Below are 21,377 nucleotides of genomic sequence, written 5' to 3'. Positions count from 1 at the left end.
GGGGCTAATGTCAAAGCACCTCAAATTTCTCTCATCTTGTGCAATTCAGTTTACTAACCTAGGGTTCTGCCCCCAAGTGACTTTTAGGTGGTTAGAACTGAACCCACGGGGCAGCTAGGTGGCGCAGTGGATAGAGCACCGGCCCTAAAGTCAGGAGGACCTGGGTTCAGATCCGGCCTCAGACACTTGACACTTACTAGCTGTGTGACCCTAGGCAAGTCACTTAACCCCAATTGCCTCACCAAAAACCAAAACAAACAAACAAACAAAAAGATCTGAACCCACCTGGAAGCTGTGCTCTTTCTCTCAGGTTTGGTGGAGTTCTGTGCACCTGTTCCACTGGGCCCTGATAATGTCTTCTTGTTCTTTCTCTGTTTCTTAGTTTTCTGGCCTGGAACCAGCAGTTCAGAGATCTGCCCCTCTGGTGGTGTGGCCTTGTCCTGACCCTGAGAATTCAGAGCTTTGTGATGCTGGTGGCATGGGCTTGTGGCCCCTGGTAGGCTTTTGCTCCTGAAGGGCTGGAGCTGCACTGTCTGTCTGTCATGGCCCAGGCCAACTTCTGAAGCCTGAAGCCAGGGAGGAGGGAAGGGGGACAGGGATGATGGGGTGGATTGTATTATATTGTAAACCTTTGTCAGGTCTTTGGGACTGCTGGTGCAGTCTCCCAGCCAATAAGCATGGGAAAGGGGAGAGGGGTACTGAATGAGTATTGATTCATAGGTTATTTTTTTAAACTATTTTTTTAATATCTTTTTTTTGTCAGGGCAATGGGGGTTAAGTGACTTGCCCAGGGTCACACAGCTAGTGTCAAGTGTCTGAGGCGGGATTTGAACTCAGGTCCTCCTGAATCCAAGGCCAGTGCTTTATCCACTGCACCACCTAGCTGCCCTAAATCATTTTTTTTGGATTCTGGGTGTCCTAGCACATGGAGACAACTGAAGTTACTTTATCTTCAGCACATAATTCCTGCTTGGAGTGGTATGAGTAGTCATGAGGATCAGAGAAAATGTCTAGTCCTTCATCTTGTTCATATGACCTGATCAATTGATTTTTTTTTTCCAGGTATGGGTTTTTTTTTTTTTTGAAGACCAGCCATTTTATTTTTCTCTGAGGGTTTCAGGGGTCTTGAAGGATGGCAGCTCTTTACATGGGCTTTAGAGAGGGTCTGGGGGCTTCACCCAAAGTTCTGAGGTGGAATGGAGGAGTCCCATGTTTTTTGTGATTCTCTGGTTCGATTCCTCACTACCTTGTTGTGGATCACCTATGCTTTCACATACACCCTGGGTAGCAGATAGGAAAACAAGATGCTGGCTTTGGGGATGTCCCTAATGATTGTAGCTTCCATGATGTTGTGGATAATGAACTTGATGGTTTTGTCCTTTAGGTGCACAATGGGTATGTTGCCAAATCTGGGCTGCACACAGGCTGAAGTCCTTCTTGGTATTCTGTTCTTTCTCTTCTTGGCCATCCCGGTCATTGAGGAACAGACCTGGATGCTGCTCCCAGCTGTCTCTTTGAAGGAGGTTGGGGGTGAAGGGGTGAGGTCAGAGGTGGAGTCTGAATCCTTTGGATGGAATGCATGATTGTATTTAGAATTCCAAGTTCCCAATCAATTGATTTTTTTTGGGGGGGGGCAATGAAGGTTAATTGACTTGCCCAAGGTCACACAGCTAGTAAGTGTAAAGTGTCTGAGGCTGGATTTGAACTCAGGTCCTCCTGAATCCAGGGCCGGTATTTTATCCACTGTGCCACCTAGCTGCCCCCTTAATTGATTTTTAATCCTTTCTTTAGCAGCCCTTTACTGAATATATTTTTATTTCATTGTAGTTGGTAAAGGATATGTTTCATGGTTCTGATGTGTTCAATAGTTTAAATATTGATGATATCTAACTTTTACAAAATGCCAGTTTGGTTTAGATTTGTCTTAGTGTGACTGGGGGCATGTTCCCCACTATTATAGTTTTAAGCTTGCAACTTGTTTTTCTTTTATTTATTTAGATTATTTTTGGTACCTATATGTTATTTATATTAATTGTCTATGGTGTCTTTAAGCATAATTCAGTTTATTTACTTTTGTCTGAGATCATGACACACACATCCCTTTTTCAAATTAGCTGAAGCATAAGAGACTGTTCCAATAACTTATTTTTACCGTCTATAAATCTTTATCTTGTCTTATCTTTGTCCTTTGGATTCTGTTTTTGAATACACTGACATATTTCCTTCTGTTCTATTTTCTTTACACTTTTGCCTTTCTTTGCTCCTTTCTCTTTTATAAAGAAGGTAATGAAAAATGTGTACAACTCAAGGCATCTATGGTTGCTGTAATCTATTTATGCTCCTTTGTTCCACTTTTCATCCCTTTCTTCAGACTCTAATCATAGGTTGTTGCTACCTGTTCTTCTTTCCTTTAAACTTTCCCTTCACCTTTCATGACCTACCCTCCAAGGCTGGAGTTTGTCTTGCTTATGGATAATCTCTCCCTGAATGTACCCTGTCTCTTGCCCTCTTCACTCTCTTAGTTCCTGCCTCTTTTCCTGTTGAATTGAATTTATTTCTATACCAATAGGTAGTTTTTATTCATAATTTCTTGAAATGTGATATTCAGACTCTTTTTTTTGGGATCATGGCTTTCAGATAATCCAACGATTCTTAGATATTTTTTCTATGATGTGTTTTCCAGGTCAATTGTTTTTGATATGACATATTCTAGATTTTCTTCTACTTTTAAAAGTTTTTTGACTTTGCTTTAATGTTTGATGTTGTCTTATAGAGGCATTAACTTCTGTTCAGTTTATTATAAATTTCATAAGAACTGTTTTATTCTTCTTGCATTAGCCTGTTAATTCTTTCTTTAAGTCTTTTCTATAACACTTCTTTTCAAATTCTTTCCTCAAGAGATCACATATCATTTATTAAATATGATTTTTAGCCATTGTTACATTTCTTCCAGAAATTCTAGTTGACTTTGTGACCAAAATAAGTTTTTCTTTGAGGCTTTGCTTGAAGATATTGTGGAATTATTCAGTCAATCAACTAGCATTTATTATCTACCATGTGGAAGGCACTGTGCTAAGCTCCAGGAATACAAAGGAAGGCAAAACATAACATAACATAACAAAACAAACAAAAACCCTCAAACAAACCCAGTTCTTGCTATCAAAGAACTCACAGTCTAATTAAGGAAACAATGCAAATAACTATGTACAAATGTCATATAGTCTCAGAGGGAAAGCCTTAAGATTAAGAAGGGCTGGCAAAGACTTCTTGCAGTAGGTGGGACTTCGGCTAAGACTTGAAGGAAGTTATTCACTGCTATTGGGTCTGTGTCTTGGGTGTCCTTGGATCTATAATAGCTCTTCATCATGGGTGTCTTAAATCTACTTCTTTTTACAGCCCTAATTTGCAAATTGGGACTTTGTGTTAGAGACAGGCTATGTGCACTTCTGGAAGGAAAATCACACAGATAACCTCTGAGTTGGGATGTGAATCCAAGTCTCTTTGGTTCCAAATCTAGTATTTTACCATGCCATACTGACTTGATTTGATTTAAAAGAGACCTTAAGGGAAGGGTCCCTAACCTTTATTGGGTCAAAGACCCCTTTAACAGTCTGGGGGAATCCTTTTTTAGAATAATGATTTTTAAATGCCTAGAATTACCCCAAACTCCCAATTATATTGAAATACTGTTAGCAAAACATTTTTTAAAATATTGAAAATATATTTTTTTTAAATTTCAAGACCCCAGGCTAAGAATCCTTGTACTTTAGAGATTTTCCAGTCTAGTCATTCCATTTTATAGATGGGGATAGCAAGTCCTACAGGAGTGAAATTATCTGTGCCAAAGGTGAAAAAAAACTAGAGGAAGAACAAAGGTCTTCTGTGCTTCAACACAGTGGGTTGGGAATGCTTTTGTTTTTTGTTTTTTTTGGGGGGGTTTTGCGGGGCAATGAGGGTTAAGTGACTTGCCCAGGGTCACACAGCTAGTAAGTGTTAAGTGTCTGAGGCAGGATTTGAACTCAGGTACTCCCGACTCTAGGGCCGGTGCTCTATCCGGGAATGCTTTTTTTGTTAGGAAATGGGCTTTATACTGCCTTCTGGCCTATAATAAGCCACAACTGTTTCTCAACTGGCTTCAACCTAGTTAGCCTAGTTAGCCTAGTTAGCCTAGTTGAAAGATTTTTGAAGTATCTTTAAAAATATTGGATAGTTCATACTTTTCACCAATTTAAATGGATTTTTGATCTTAGGTTTACATTTATTTTAATTCAGTATTAATTTAGGATAAGATGAGCACTGATTTAGAGCTAGAAAGAACCTAAGAAGTCATCAAATTCAGTCTGTCATTTTATAGATGGGAAAACTGAGACCCAGAGAGGTTAAATTGAGCATTCTCTGCCTCTCATTAGATTTGTAGCCTTAGGCAAGTCACTTGCTCTCTCTGGGCCTCAGTTGCCTTATCAGTCAAATGAGGAGACAAGGCTAGAAGACTTCTAAGATACATTCCAAACTCTATGAGTTCCTGAAGAACATTGTTCTAGGTCCTTGGAGAAGATGTAAAGTTAGGTAAGACCTAGCTCTGGTTCTAAAGGCGCTTGTAGTCTCTTGGGGAATAAGACTAACGGAAATAACTATAATGCAATGGAATACATTTCCTCGAATTAGCTGTTGTTCAATTACTTCAGTGTTCAACCCTTCACAAACTCCTTCGGGGTTTTCTTGCCAAAGATACTTGAATGGTTTGCCAATCGTTTCCTTCTTTAGCTCATTTTACAGAAGAGGAAACTGAAGCAAATGGGGTTAAATGATGTACCCAGGGTCACGCAGCTAGTGTCTGAAGTCAGATTTCAATCATGTTGTACAGTAATAATAAAACCTATATAGTTCCAAGGATTTCAATACGAAATGACAACTTAAAAAAAATTTCCCAAACAATTGATTCACAGGATCATATGAAAGGGACTTTTGAAGTTATCTAGTATTACCCTTTCATTGTATAAATGAGGGAACTGAGTGCCAAAAGAGGCAGTCACTTTCTTAAGGTCACACAGGTATCAGAGCTGGGATTTTAGCCCAGGTCCTCTGAGTTAAAATTTGACACTTTCCATTGCCCTATACTCTAATAAGGTTAATATCTTATTTATTTGTCTTGAGAATTGTACCTCAGAGTAAAAAAGAATTGCTCCCACATGTATTTATGACAAAAATCTATTCCTCACTTTTTGTTTCTGGAAGCTAAATGTAGAAAACGTATTCTGTGAAAGTAGTTGAATATAATTTCCAAAAGAACAGTCATATTCTAGTATCTGAAAATATTCTTGTGTATTGCAGTCATTCCATTATTTATCTTTCAAGACAATCTTGCTCTAATAACCTAGTAGTACTGCTTCTACTTTGTCTTTTTTTTTTTTCTACTTTGAAAATAAGGAAACTAGCACTGAGTCATTGGGAGACCTGTGTTTACTCATAAACATGGTTTTATTTCCCTTGTTCCTACTTTGCCACTTCATACCAGTTAAATTATGCAATTAAAATTATTGGTCCTGTCTTGTTCCCATGAGAGGCTGGCTGATGAAGTAAGAAAGAAGGACCCCCTGGGACTTGGAATCCAGCGACATCAACAAAATAATCTTAACTTTAGTATATGCCAGTTGTGTGGTCCCAGACAATTTACTTCCTCTCTCTGAGCCTCAGTGTCCTCACCTGTAAAACAGAATACTACTCCTTGCATTGTCCACCTCACTGGATGGCTGTCAACTTTAAAGGGCTATTGAAATGTAAGTGATTATATAGCTGTATTTTCAAACCATCAACTTTTCCATCTCTCAATTTTCAGTGATCCCTTCAGTCCTACCAAACCAAATTGATAATTTCTTCTCTTATAAAAGCATCAACATTTGGCTTGATAAGGGCAACCAAGTAATTTAATTTTTTTAAAAATTAGTATTTTATTTTTCTCCAACTATATGTAAAACAATATTAAACATTAATTAAAAAAAAACCTGAGTCTCAACAAAAAAAATTTTTAACCCCCCCCCCCTCCACTGCAGAAGGGAGAAATCAGACTGGAAAAAATTTTGGTAAAATGTTAAAATGTGCCTTCAGTAGGTCCTGTTGTTAGACCATTGAAACTTTTATCTTGATCTCTGGCGCCATCTACAGGCTAAGCTTTTAAACTGCAACTTTTAAAAAATGTCAAAAAGAAAGGTTCTGGAGTGAAGTGGTAAATAGAATTTAAGAGCCAGAAAGGGGTCTTAGAAGTTGTCTAATCTGATGCTTTTGGGGTTGTTTTTTTTTTTTGGTGAGGCAATTGGGGTTAAGTGACTTGCCCACGGTCACACAGCTAGTAAGTGTTAAGTGTCTGAGGCCAGATTTGAACTCAGGTCCTCCTGACTCCAGGGCTGGTGCTCTATTCACTGTGCCACCTAGCTGCCTCCTGATGCTGTTGTTTTACAGATAAAGAAACTGAGACTCAGAGAGATGAAATGAGTTATCTGAGGTCACATAGCTGCAAAGGCCCCTGAATTATTTGAGCTGCACAATTTCTCAAGAACTTTATTTTATGACTGGGGATGGAAAGTCAAACATATGCATGGAGACTTTCAAGAAAAACGTAGAAGAGGAGTGGGCCTTGTTCCACTTGACTCCAAAGAAAGGAGTGTAAGCTGCAGAGAGGCAGATTTCTGTTTGATGCAATGAAACACTCCCTAACAATTAGAGCAGGCCTGCAGTAGATAGTAGAAGTACTTCTTCAGCACTGGAGACCTTTGAGCAAAGAGATTGGATGACTGCTTATGTCAGATAGTATATAAAGAGGATTCTTGTTGAGGTAAGCACTGGATTCTAATGCTGAGATTCTATAAAAGCTTCTATTCATGAAGTCACCAGTATTGAGTTTTCATTCCCAACTCACATTGTGTTTTTGAAAATCCTAGTTTCTCTAATGAAATAACCCCCAGATAAAATACCAACCACAGATTTACAAGTAAACAGGGTTTACACAGAGTTTTTAAAAAATAGAAACTTTTTTGTCCCATGGAACCCCATAATACCATTATTTAGGTCTTCCAAAATAACTTGCCTGCAGAAGAAAAAAAAAAGCTTTCAAAACAGAAATAAGAGTTGTGATCTTTGTGGCTGATGCAAGAATTTCAATGTAGAATTAACAGGAAGTAAAGAGTTCTCATAATATTTATACTGCTGCATGTAAAACATCTGCCTCTTCCTGTTAACTTGTTGCATCATGAGGCACCACAACCAGTCTCATCATTATCTGATCGGGTCTGGGTAGGGCAGCTGTTAGGGATTTGGGGGGTAAGGAGCTGGGAGTAGGGGCAGCCTTCTACTGCTCCATAGAGCTGTGGGATCACCACTTTCATTCTAGCCATCTTCTTTTACACTCCCTATTTTTTTCCTCATGTTTCCCCTTTTTCATCACCATCACCTTTTGCTTCGGGCAAAGGTATCTTTCTATCCATGGATGATCTTGCATACAGTTCTTTCCAGGTTTTCTAAGGTCTAGTGATACTCCACCTTCCCCTGATTAGTTAACAATCGGGAAATGAGTAGGAAAAAGTTTCTCTTCTCACTGAAGAAATGGTGGTATTCAAAGGCAACAGAATATTCTTGCATCCTAAGAAATGAGGAAAATTACTGATTTTGAGAAACCTGAGACTTATGAACTGAAGCAGAGTGAACAGAACCAAGAGAACCATTTACACAATGACCACAATAACATAAAGGGAAATGATCTTAGAAGACTTCAGTGCTCTAGTCGTGACTTCAGAGGCCAGTGAGGCAAGCTTCCCACCTTTCATCGGAGAGGTGATGGCCTACAGGTGCAGGAAGATGGACGAAAGGCTGTGCACACTGCTATTTACTGATTTGTTCTGCTGAACACTACTTATTGGTTTTAAGGGAGGGCTTTTGCTGAGGAAAGAGATGGAATTCATGGATTTGGAGAACAGAGCTGGCATTTTACTGAGAAACCTAGAGAGATCAAGAGATTTGTTCAAGGTCAATCAATCAACCAATATTATGAAGTGCCTACTATGTGCCAGGGATTGTGCTAATTGATAAGGTCACACAGGTAGTGAGTGGCAGAACCAGGATTTGAACCTGTCACCTGTATCCAAATCTAGTAGCTTCTCTAGGTTGTTGTTGTTGTTTAAAGTGTGCAACTCTCTGTGACCCCATTTGAAGTTTCCTTGGCGAAGATACTGGAGTGGTTTGTCATTTCCTTATCCAGCTGAGGCAAATAGGGTTAAATGACTTGACCAGGGTTATACAGCTAGTAAGTGTCTGAAGACAGATCTGAACTCACAAAGATGAGTTTTACTGACTCCAGGCCCAGTGCTCTATCCACTGCACCACCCATTGCAGCTACCCATTCTCTAGGTGACCTGGGTCCAGTTCATTCAAGGCATAGACTCTAGCCCCCTTCCCTTCCTGATTTCTACTTATGGTTCAGCTTGTCAATATCCTTCCTAAGAGGGGCCCAGGACTGAACATACAAAGATCGGGGACCAGCACCAAATATTCCACAAACTTTTATTAAGTGCTTAAAGCACTGTGCTACATTTTGGGAATCTAAAGACAATAAAACCAAATCACCCTTTTCCAGTTCTCAAGGTTTTTACATTCTACTGGGGAATGAGGGACGTACAACAGATATGCAAAGGTTCTTGTCCATAGGATGGAACTGAGTTAGTGGAGAGTGATAGTGATGCAAACCAAACCAAACCAAACCCAGAAAAGGACATCAATGAAATATTTAAAAATACATAGAAGAGAGCAGAAGGAAGTTCAGAAGGGGATACAGACAAGCAGGACAGTTTTGTTCCTGTCGTATTTAATCAGCGTTTTTTAAAAGGTGTATATAATATAAGTCCAGGTTTGAATACAATCTTCCTCCTTTCTGTTTTGTGTATCTTGTAACATTCGTGTTTGTTGATGATTAAGTTCATAATAAAATAAGATTTGTTTTTAGAAAAGAGCATAGTTTAATATCTTATTCAGTTCTAATATTTATTTACATTTAAACTTTTGTTTTCAAGGACATGAAATATATTAAACTTGGTGCCACCAACTGATATGAACTCATATACAAAGTCTTTTTTTTTTTTTTTTAGTGAGGCAATTGGGGTTAAGTGACTTGCCCAGGGTCACACAGCTAGTAAGTGTTAAGTGTCTGAGGCCGGATTTGAACTCAGATACTCCTGACTCCAGGGCCGGTGCTCTATCCACTGTGCCATCTAGCTGCCCCTACAAAGTCTTTTGAATCAATTTAACACTTATATTTGATAAAACTTAAAAAAACCCTCTAAAGTATCAAAAAAAATATCCTTCCTTTTCTCAACTCTAACTCTTTCTCTTACCCCAATTTTCACTTATACTCTGTAGGGAAGGAGAGCTGCTCATAAATTTAACTCATTAGTCTTTGTATAGGAGCACTCAAGTGTATTTCCTTAAAGTAGCTGAGGCGGGTCAGGATAGAGAGTGAGAAGAAGCCTCTGAATAGAAAAGGCGGCTGAGATGCTTCTGTCCGGTGGTGGGACAGGCAAACATGGATTTTTACCATCTTCTCCTTTCCCTCTGTAGATGTCACCCTGGGGTGAGATGAAATTACACAAAGGCTTAAGGCTGAGTCTTTATGCAGGAAGGTCTGAAGTTGGGGTTAAAAAGTGGAGATAGGTGTAAGATGGAGGGGGATGTCCCAAGCAAGAGCTGGGGGGGAAGGTAAAATGCAAAGAAAGTCCCAAAGGGTATTGTCAGGGTAAAAAGACCATTAGCTGGATTAATGTATATATAACCTTTCATGTGTCAGGGTCATATGTAAATCAGAAATGTATATAAACCAGGATTAGTAGGTCAGGGACTGCCTAGATTTTAGAAAATAAGTTCCATGAGAAAAATAAATAAACACTATTTTGCTTCTTTTGACTGTGAATTTTGCGTTAAAAAGCCACATGAGACATGAGGGAAAATAGTTTCTTTCTTCCCTGTATCTGGGACTTTATTGGACTATTGAACAATTCACATGTATTCCAAGATGGTGCTGGGCACAAGTCTGTCATCCAGCCAATGAAGACATAAGGCACCTATATCATGGTAAGGAAATATAAGAAAGGAAGCCAAAAAAATACTTGCATTTACTATTGCTTACAATTTAATTCTTTTTCTTCAACAAATCTGTAGCATCTTGGAAATATTTAATATGTAGTGGTTATGATATGGCAATTCAGGAATGATCTGCTCTCAAGATTTTTAGAATGTGAAAAAATGATATTTGACAGTATAAAATTATAACTTATTTTTCAAGGAGCCAACCTGGAAGTACTTCGGTTATCATGAGCAAACCTGACAGAATTCTATGGATGTGTTTTAAACAGGTGAAAGAGATTATTTTGAAGGGAAGACATTTTCAGGAAAGTTAATCTGGTATGGAATCTGCAGGACAGAGCAAAGCTGAGTGGGCTCCACCCTGAATGATGGAATAAGTCTGTTTGGGCAGTTCTTGGTGGGAAGAAGAGGAAAAGATAGGAGGGGCAGTGGTCGATACCGTAATATTCTGGCCCCCGTCACTGACCACAGTCACTTCTGCTGCCCCCTCCTGAATCAAAGCATTGAGGCCTTCCAAATCAGAGCAGCTAATGCCTGAGCTTGTGATGAAAGTCTGGTTGGCTGGGCCTTCGTGATTAGGGCCCGCAGGGGCGGGGATCAGAGTCTGGTGCAAAGCTGCCCCTTCCGTCTGATCGTGGGTCGCCAGCAGGACCGCCGACTGGCCGATCGGCCCGGCCTCGCTCTGACACACAGATGGCTGAGACGGGGCGATCAGACTGACCTGGCGCAGAATCTGCAGCCGGTTGTTGGTGGGGAGGTCTTCTTGACCTTGGCCAACTAGGGCCGGAGGCATAATGTTCACTGAGGTTGCTTGGACAATGGCGTTTGTCTGTGGCACCTGGTGGCCCACGATGATCTTGACCCTCCCTTCGCTGAACTGGGGGATCTGGTTTGGTTGGAGGGGCACCTGAAGGGGGCTGACGGTGAGAGGTGTGCCCACCTGGCGGCCGGGCTCCATCTGAAGCTGCAAAACGGCCAGTTCGGCATTTTTATTGCCGTTGTATTCGCTGTGTTGTTTCCGGTGGCTCCGGAGAGAGTCCTCCCTCACGAAGGACGCTTCGCAAGCGTCGCACTGAAAAGCCTTCTTGGCATCGAGTCTGGCCACTTGGCGCGAGCCCCCGGCTTTGGGCCGGTCTCCTCCTGCTCCTGCTCCGGCGCAGCCGCCGCCTCCTCCCCCGCCGCCGCCGCTGCCTCCTTTTTTCTCCAGGCTCTGTTTCTTGCTCTTGACCTTGTCCCCGTGGACCTTCTTCACGTGCGTCGTCAGGTTGCTGCGCTGCTTGGTGTCGAAGCTGCAGAAGTCGCACTTGAAGGGCCGCTCCTCGCAGTGGATGCGCTCGTGCACCTTGAGCGCGGCTCTGTGCGCGCACGAGTAGCTGCACTCTGGGCACTTCACCGGCTGCTCGGGCTGGTGGGTCCGCGTGTGGTGCCGGAGGCTGGTCTTGTTGCCGCACTGGAAGTCACACTCGGCGCACTTGAAGGTGTTCTCCGTGTTGTGCTTGATCCGGATGTGGGACTTGAGGTTTCCCTTCATGGCGCAGCGCACCTCGCAGAACTCGCACTTGTACGGCTTCTCCCCCGAGTGCACGCGCAGGTGTCTCTTCAGATCCGAGTTGATTTTGAACTTGGCGCTGCACATCTGGCACTGGAAGGGGGCATCCCCTGTGGAGGGAAGGTGCACGGCGGTTAGAGGAGGTGTAGACACGTGAGCCCAGGTTGGAAAATCACTTCCCGAGTGTCCGAGTCGCTCAGGTTGGGGGGAAAAGTGGATCTGCATTATTTTCTTCCCCAAGCCCAAGCGATCATCCTTTATTTGGGCATTGCAACACAGAGGGAAATGGGAAGTTAAAAGGGGTCTCTAGTTTTCCCAAATCAAAATATAATTTGTGAATGTACTCAGTGCTTTCTTCCTCTTTAATAAGCGAGCTACCGTGCGTGTGGTTAATTTGCCCACTTTACCCGTTAATGTTTCATAGCTGTATAATTTTGCCCAATTCGTTGATTGAGTTATATATTACGCTGATTTTGCTACACGTTTTTGAATCAAGCTGTATCATGCTGGGCTAATCAGAGTATATTTTTAAAATGTTTAAAATGCCTAGCTCATAGTTTATGCAGATTTTTTATTAATAAAGATGCATTGTTTACTGCTCTGATTTATTTATCGTACAATCCCAGCTGCGCGCTCTGCTAGTGGAGTTTTAAAACCCAGCTGCTGGGTTTCTTAAAAAAAAATCTATTTTAGTGAAAGATGTTGTCTTGACAGAGGAAAATGGCCCAGAAAACACTGATTCCAAATTCCAAATTCATTTCCTTGTGACCTGGCTAAATTCTTTTGGGTGGCTGTTTTAAGAAAAAAGCTACAGAAAATGGGGAATCTTCCTAACTTTTCTATCCACCCAAAACATGTACATCAAATATAATGCTACTTTTCTTAGGCTGAAAGATATTAGAGGGCAGAGATTGTATTTAAATTATTTTGCATGATACTAAAAATAATAGAGGGAATAAGGATAGGGACAGGACCTGTGATATGACTGGTATGCAGAACTCAAGAATGAGGAAACTCCCTCTGTTAATGCAGATCTGCATCTTCTCTGAAACCTTAGTCTTAGAGAGTTACTCCTAAAATCACTGAGAAGTTAGGTGACTTGCCCAGGGTCACACAGCTAGTAAGTGTCAAGTGTCTGAGGCTGGATTTGAACTCAGGTACTTCTGAATCCAGGGCTGGTGCTTTATCCATTGTGCCACCTAGCTGCCCCAGAAGTAGTTCTTGAACTCTGGTCTTCCTGGTTCCAAAGTCAGCTTTCTAGATCCACTACTACCACTAAGAGCTAAAATACAGGGCTTTGGTTTACATAGCACTTTGCTATGCTATAAAGGGAAGCTAGGTGGTACTGTAGACAGAGCAGGGCTTCTTTTTTTTTTTTTTTTTTAGTGAGGCAATTGGGGTTAAGTGACTTGCCCAGGGTCACACAGCTAGTAAGTGTCAAGTGTCTGAGGCCGGATTTGAACCCAGGTACTCCTGACTCCAGGGCTGGTGCTCTATCCACTGCGCCACCTAGCTGCCCCCCAGAGCAGGGCTTCTTAAACTTTTCCCACTCAACCCATTTCTCCCTCCCCCTGCCCCGCTAAAAAATGTTTTTATGTGACCCTGGGTATATAGGTATATAAAATAAGTATACATACCCTTTTGCTGATGCCAGCTTTTCCCCAAACCCCACATTCAGTTATGTGACTACATATAGGTCTTAAACCCACAGTTTAAGAAGCTTTGAGATAGAGCACTGGCCCAGAAGTAAGGAAAACCAGTCTCAGACACTTACTAGCTGTGTGACCCTGGGCAAGTCACTTAACCCTATTTGCCTCAGTTACCTCATCTGTAAAATGAGCTGGAGAAGGAAATGGCAAACTACTCCAGTACCTTTGCTGAGAAAACCCAAATGGGGTCACAAAAATGTCAGACACAACTGAAATGACTGAACGACAAAATTACTATGCTAGATATACTATACAAAGGGGAAGTAGGAGCTGTTATTATCCTCAGTTTACATTTGGGGAAACTGAGGCTGAGAGTTAAGTGACATGCCCAGGAAAACAGTCTGAAACAGGATTTGAACTTGTCTTCCTGACTTCAAGTTTTTATTTCACTATCCATTGTATCATCAAGCTTGCCTACCACAAGACAGGCAAGTGTTATAGTTTTAGCAAGAACATGGAGAAATAAACTTTAAACTTGAATAATCAATAGTTATAATGGAAAACACATGTTGAAACCCTGAATTATAATCTCTGAAGTTCCTTTCTTACATGTCTTAATTCTATGACCTTATTTGGTCTAGAGCATCATATTCTTTGTTTTTTTTTTGTGGTAACCCTGTTAGGGATCTTGAGGAACAGATGTGTCAAAACACCCAGCCCACAATGTTCCCTGGTGTGTCTTGAACCCCATTAAAATGTAATTGGGAAATATTTGACAAAATAAATGCAAATACAATAAAAATAGATAATGTTACTGTATGGTTTTCTAAGTCAATATGTAGCTTGCAAGGATTCTTATACATGATATAGTGGCCCCCATTTCTATTTGAGTTTGACACCATTGTGGTAGGAGGAATACTTCCATCAGGCAGGATATTGCAATGGATGACCTTTAAGGTACTACCGAACTTGAAGAATCTGTTTTTATGTAAACCCTCAGCAGGCTAAATCCCAGGAAATTTAGACCTCTCATAGCTAAACTGTAGAGCCTAAACTCTTTTTGAATAAGGGAAGAATTAAAGTTTAAATAAATCTCTTTTGCCAGGGATTTATTTTTTAATCAGTAAGAAATAAATCCTTCAGAGCCCAGGCAAACCAATATAAAGGGAACTTGGAGGTAATTCTCAAGTTCAGTTTTCAAATTAAGAGGAAGCCCTTATTAGGGCTTCCCTTGAAATTCACAATCAACGTGGCAAAGGAAAAATATTAAATAATTTCATAGGTCAAAGGCTCAAAAGGGATGGCCAGAAAAATGACATCATTTTTACTTCCTAGGCTATTTTAAAAATATTCCTGTTAAATATGACAAATTCTGTCTGATAATACAGAATAATTCAGTAATAACAACTCATATTTCTAAAGCAGTTTTAGGTTTGCAAAGTACTTTCCTTGCAGACATCTTAGGAAGCAGGGAAGATAAGCACTGTTTATATTTTACAGATGAAAACATTGAGACAGGAGACACAGAAAGAATTCAATACTTAAGGCTAGGGGGCAGCTAGGTGGTGCAGTGGAGAAAGCACTGGCCCTGGATTCAGGAGGACCTGAGCTCAAATTTAGCCTCAGACATTTGACACTTACTAGCTGTGTGACCCTGAGCAAGTCACTTAACCCTCATTGCCCCGCTCCCCCCCCAATACTTGAGGCTGGGGGAAACCTGGGTTCTAATCTCACCTCTGATGTTTGGTATCTGTGTGATTTTAGACAAGTCTCTTTACAATTAAAAGCTTCAATTTCCTCATCTGTAAAGTGGGAATAATGCCAATTGTGCCTATTTTACAGGCCATTTGAGAATCACATGAGATAATGTGTGATAAGTGCTTTGTAAACCTTAAAGCACCATAAAATTTTTGGTGGTGGTTATTACTAGCTGTGAAAATGTCACTTAACTACAGTCAGACAAAGGGTGCAAAACTTGATCCACTGATTATTAGTAGTATCAACTTAATTAAAATTAATATTAATAACTAGGACTTAGTGCTTTGATGATTACAAAGCACTACATGATTATCTTATTTTATCCTCACAACAACCATGGGAGGGAGATGCTATTATTATTCCCATTTTAAAAAGGAGGAAATTTAAGCAGAAAGAGATTTAGGTGACTTGCCTAGGATCACTCAACTATGAAGTATTGGAGGCTGGATTCAAACTCAAATCATCATTGTAGCTAACATTTATATAGTTTGATTTACAAATATAATCTCATTTTATCCTCACAACCACCCTGGGAGGCAGGTGCTATTATACAAATAAGGAAACTAAGGCAAAAAGAGGTTAAGTGATTTGCCCAGGGTCACACAGCAAGTAAGCATCCGAGGCTGAATTTGAATTCAGGTCTTTCTGTCTCCAGGGCCAAGACTCTATCTACTACACCACCTAATCCAGTTATTTCTGTACTATTCTGTGCTGCCTTTTCACAGCCCATTTATCTATCTGCTTTTCTAACAGAGGTAAGGGAAATCTCAGAAGGAAGTTAGTTAATCCTTTCTGCACCAGCTATACCAGACCTCAAGTTTCCAAAATACAAGCAAGGTGTGTTGTATGTAGAGAAAGTTGGGAGGAGGTTTTCAGGCCAGGCCCCTCCTTACCAGTGTGGGATCGAAGGTGCACCGTCAGTTGGCTGGAGTTCCTGCTGGCATAGGGACAGATCTGACATTTGAAAGGACGCTCATTGGAGTGTATTCGCTGGTGTTTATTCAGGCTACTGCTGTCGGCAGCAGCATAGTCACAGCTCTTACACTTGTATGGCTTCACACCTGTGTGTGACCTCATGTGCATCTTCAGTTTATCTTTCCGGCTGAAGCACTTGCTACAGACCTCACACTTGTGAGGCTTGTCTCCTTCAAACAAAACAGACGTTATAAGGTGGTCATGATTGGAAAAGAGGAAAAAGTCGAGACAGGGAGTCAGGTTGGGATAAGCTATTTTAAAGGGACAGTGGTATACTTAACTTGTTTTATGCCATTTCTGTGGTGTGGAATGAACCCATGCAACATGCATCAGCTTAGCAACCTGGGAATCTGCCCACACTACTTTGTAGAGACATACAAAATAAGGCACTTGTTGCCTCCTACACATACATGACTTTTTTTTTTTTTTAGTTTTTTTTTTCTTTCTTTTTTTTTTTTTAGTGAGGCAATTGGGGTTAAGTGACTTGCCCAGGGTCACACAGCTAGTAAGTGTGTGTTAAATGTCTGAGGCCGGATTTGAACTCAGGTACTCCTGACTCCAGGGCCGGTGCTCTATCCACTGCACCACCTAGCTGCCCCACATACATGACTTTTAAACATATGATGGCAAGTCTCAAACCAAAGAGATTACACAGTTTACCAAACCTCACAGCAATTTTGCTTATAAACATCTAATTTATGAAGTTTATCCACTAATAATTTCAGCTAATAATTCACAACACTGTGGTAAACTGACCAACTGTTTACATGCATTCATTCTTTTTGCAAACATTCATAAAATGCTGGTTCCATGTAACCCTGAGGCAGATACAGAGATATATATATATATATATATATATAATAAGAGAATCCCTGCCATAGAAGAATTTATAATCTCATTCCAGACATATGCCTGAGGATTCAGTTCTTGAAGAAAGTGACCAACTTCAGAATTTTATAGCTTTTAAATATCTGATTCATTTTATAATACAAACTATAAGCAGTTACAAAAGGTATCATGCGGTTAAATATTAAAACACATTCTGGGAATACATGGAATAAAAAGAGATCATGGATACTTACCTGTATGGGTTCTTAAATGACGTTCCATATCTTTCATGCCGTATGCTGTCTTGAACTGGCAACCTAAAAAACCCCAATTTTTAAAAATAGTATTTTTTAAATTACATGTAAAGACAATTTTCAACATTCATTTTCTGAAAGATTTTGAGTTCCAAATTTTTCTCCCTCCCTCTCCTAATCCCTCCACAAGACAGTAAGGAATCTGATATAGGCTATACATGTACGATAATGTAAAACATTTCCATATTAGTTATGTTGTGAAAGAAGAAACAGAAAAAAGGGAAAAACATGAAAAACCCCCCAAAGTGAAAGTGGTATGCTTCTATTTGCATGCAGACACATCAGTTTCTTCTCTGGATGTGGACAGCATTTTTCATCATGAGTCTTTTGGAAGTGTCTTGGATCACTGTATTGCTGAGAAGAGCTAAGACAATCAATCACAGTTGATCATTGTACAGTGTTACTGTTACTGTGTATCATGTTCTCCTGGTTCTGCTCACTTCACTCAGCATCAGTTCATGTAAGTCTTTCAAGGTTTCTCTGAAATCTACCTGCTCATCATTTCTTATGGCACTATAGTATTCCATTACATTCATATACTACAATTTGTTCAGTCATTCCCCAATTGATGGGCATTCCCTCAATTAAAACCAATAACTCTTAAAATTTCTCCTAAGTTTTAGAACCAACCAGAATAGGAACATAATGAAGGCCTTAATTAAGGTAGTAGTTGTGTGAATGGAGAGAAAACTTTGGATTTGAGACATTATAGATATAAAAATGGCAAGAATTGGCAACTGACTGGATATAAAAAGTGAGCAAGGGTTGAGGAGTTGAGAATAAAGTCAAGATTACAAACCTGGGATACTGGAAGGATGACAGTACCTTTGACAGAAATAGTGAAGTTTGGAAGAGAAGATTTTTTTGGGGAAAGATAATGAGTTCATGTGGAATTTGAGATGTTTCTAGGTTATCCAGTTTGAAATGTCCAATAGGCAATTGGTGATGATGTACTGAGATGTGGGAGCCCTCTGTAGCGATATGATGAAGTACAGGATGATGACGTTACTGAGAGTAGAGAAAAAAGCGAAAATGACCTAGGACAAAACCTTAGGGAACGCCAATATTAAGAACTTTAGAAAAGGCCAAACAAAATGCTAAGTGTGGTTTGAGGAAAGAGATCATTACTGATGGAGTTGGGAAGCAGAAAAGGCTTTATGTGTGTGGCATCTGAGTTGGGTTATAAAGGATGCAAAGGAATATAATAAATAAAGCAAGGAGGGATGGGGAAAGAATGGGACAGTAAAGTACAGACTTCAGCAAAAGAGATGTGTAGGGACAAATTCAAGAGTTATTACAAAGGTAAAATAAACAGGACTCAGTAATTGATTAGATAAGGGGAGAGAGGGATGAAGGGAGGGGCAAACATAACCTCAAATTTCAAACACAGAAGTGAAGGAAGCATGTGGAAGACAGAAATGATTAAGTCATAAGAAATATTTAAGAAGACTGGGGTTTGGACACATCAAGTTTGACTGAGGTATTCATGGGTTCCAGGGGTCCTGGTCATCCAGGCAGCTGGAAATCTCAGCTGAGATCAAACCAGGGGACACACAGATCTGGGTGTCATCTGTATCGAAATGCTGGTTGAAGGTAAGGAAGTGAATGCACATACTAAAGCAGAGAGTGTGAAGAGAAGAGAAATGAGGTAAAAGCAAGGCCTTAAGGGACTGTAAAAAGGATGATGAACCAAAGAAGTAGTGAGAAAGGAAGGAGGAGAACCTCTTTGAAACTAAGCAAAGAAGACATTCAGAAGAAACTGAGTCAGCAGTATCAGATGTGGCAGAGAAGTCGGAGAGGATGAGAACTGAACAAAAGCCATTGGATTGAGCAATTAGGAGTTCAGTGGTGACCTTGGAGCTATTTCAGTAGAGTGGTTCAGTGGGGGAAGCCAAATTTCAAGTGACTGAAGAGTGAAGGTGTGAAGAAGAAGGTCATTGATAACTAGATAATTTTTAAAAACAATCTTGTGGGATAGAGGAGAAAGATAAGGCATCCTAACTGGATAGGATAGGTCAATAGAAGGCTTTAAAAAGAAAGGACTTGGAAGTCAGAACATGCTTGGAAGCAGATAGCAAGAAGCTAGAGGAGAGGGAGAGACCAAAAATGCACAAGAGAAACGTTAGCTAGAGATACAGACAAAATGGAATCAAGGGTACAGGAAAAGAGATGAATTTTAGTGGGGAATAGGGATATCTCCTCTTTTGTGAGTAGAGGAAAGGAGATGATGGGAAGTTTTGAAGAATGGAGTAGGTGAGCCTTAATCTCAGTGGATTGGAGGCTGAGTCCTTTGTATTAAGTGTAGTGCTATGGTTTGGGACTTAATAGTATCTCAATTGCTCCTCATCCCCCCACTCTCTCAGCTGAGAACTTTGCCTCATATTTTACTAGATAGTTGAGACCATTAAAAATTACTAGATAATTGAAACCAATAAAAAAAATGGAGACCATTCACTGAGAGTTCCCTCTTCTCTCCTTGTCTTACATCACCCAGATGCCACCATCTCCTCCTTCCTCCTGCCTCACATGAAAAGGTGGCCCTTCTCTCTAACCCCTATAAACACAAGTGATTCCATTCTATCCGTCTTCTCCAGGACATTGCCTCCTTTATCATCCCCCTTTTCTGATTTATCTTCAATCTCTCCCTGTGGATTGGCTGCTTTTCTACTTACAAACATTTGTGTCTCCTCCATCCTCAAAAACCCCTCACTTCATCCTTCCATATCTGACCTAACTTTTATGGCTGAAAACATTGAGAAGGCTGTCTACAATAGGGGCCTTTACCTACTCTTTTCCACTCTCTTCTTAATTCTTCACAATTAGGTTTCCTACCTTACCATTCCATGTAAATTGCTCCCTCCAAAATTACTAACAATCTCTCTCTCTCTCTCTCTCTCTCTCTCTCTCTCTCTCTCTCTCTCTCTCTCTCTCTCTCTCTTTTGGCGGGGCAATGAGGGTTAAGTGATTTTCCCAGGGTCACACAGCTAGTAAGTGTCAAGTGTCTGAGGCCAGATTTGAACTCAGGTCCTCCTGAATTCAGGGCTGGTGCTTTATCTACTGCGCCACCTAGCTGCCCCACTAATGATCTCTTAATTGCCAAATCAAATGGCTTTTTTTCTCAATCTTCATTCTTCTTTGCAGCCTTTGACACTGATGATCATCATCTTCTCTCTTCTATGTTTTTATGAATCTGTTCTCTCCTGGTTCTTCTCCTACCAGTCTCACTACTTCTCCTTAGTCTCCTTTGTTGGATTTTCATCCAGGTTATGCCCACTAACCATGAGTGTCCTACAACGGTTTATCCTGGGCTAACTTCTCTTTTCCCTCTATACATTTTCACTTGGTGCTTTTATGGTTTTGATTATTCTATACGGGTAATTCCCAAATCTACCTTATCTAGCCTTAAACTATCTGCTCACCTCCAGTCTCTCATCCCTAACTGCCTGTCAGAAATCTTAAACTGAATGTCCTGTAGACATCTTAAACTCAAAATGTCCCAAACTGAGCTAATTATTTTTCCCCAAAACATCCCTCCCCTTCCAAACTTTCCTATTACTATTTTTTTTTTTTGCAGGGCAATGAGGGTTAAGTGACTTGCCCAGGGTCACAAGGCCGGTTTTGAACTCAGATCCTCCTGAATCAAGGGCGGGTGCTTTATCTACTGTGCCACATCGCTGCCCCCTTGTACCACTATCCCCCCAGTTCCCTAGGATCACAACCTACATGTTATCCTTGCCCTCTCACTCTCTTGCATCCTATAACTAATCTGTTGCCAAGGTCTGTTGATTTTACATTCATAATATTTCTCACATATGCCCCCTTCTCTCCTCTGATAATGCCACTACTCTGATGCAGGTCCTCATTACCTCATGCTTAGATTTATTACAACAGCCTGCTGATGGGTCTGCCTGCCACAAGTCTCACCCTACTCCAGTCTACCTTCCATTCAGCTGTCCAAATGATCTTTCTTTCTTTCTTTTTTTTTTTAGTGAGGCAATTGGGGTTAAGTGACTTGCCCAGGGTCACACAGCTAGTAAGTGTTAAGTATCTGAGGCTGGATTTGAATTCAGGTACTCCTGACTCCAGGGCCGGTGCTCTATCCACTGCACCACCTAGCTGCCCCCCCCAAAAGATCTTTCTTAAACACAAATCTGATAATGTTACCTTCCTACTCAATAAACT

General features: G+C 40.6%; 1 protein-coding gene across 1 annotated transcript in view; it reads right to left on the bottom strand.

Moving 5' to 3' along the window:
* Positions 1–8,546: 8,546 nt before the first annotated feature.
* ZFP64 (ZFP64 zinc finger protein) overlaps positions 8,547–21,377 on the bottom strand; it is a 30,928-nt gene continuing 18,097 nt past the window's right edge. Inside the window, exons 4-6 of the mRNA XM_043981119.1 lie at positions 17,136–17,198; positions 15,972–16,223; positions 8,547–11,781 (exon numbers count right to left, since the gene is read on the bottom strand). Coding sequence (XP_043837054.1) covers positions 10,433–11,781; positions 15,972–16,223; positions 17,136–17,198 — 1,664 coding nt within the window. The 3' untranslated portion in view covers positions 8,547–10,432. The remainder of the gene's footprint in view (positions 11,782–15,971; positions 16,224–17,135; positions 17,199–21,377) is intronic.

This window comes from Dromiciops gliroides, chromosome 2 (assembly GCF_019393635.1).
Source record: "Dromiciops gliroides isolate mDroGli1 chromosome 2, mDroGli1.pri, whole genome shotgun sequence".
Taxonomy (NCBI): Eukaryota; Metazoa; Chordata; class Mammalia; order Microbiotheria; family Microbiotheriidae; genus Dromiciops; species Dromiciops gliroides.
The sequence above is the reverse complement of the archived record's forward strand: the minus strand, read 5'-3'. Positions and strand labels throughout refer to the sequence as shown.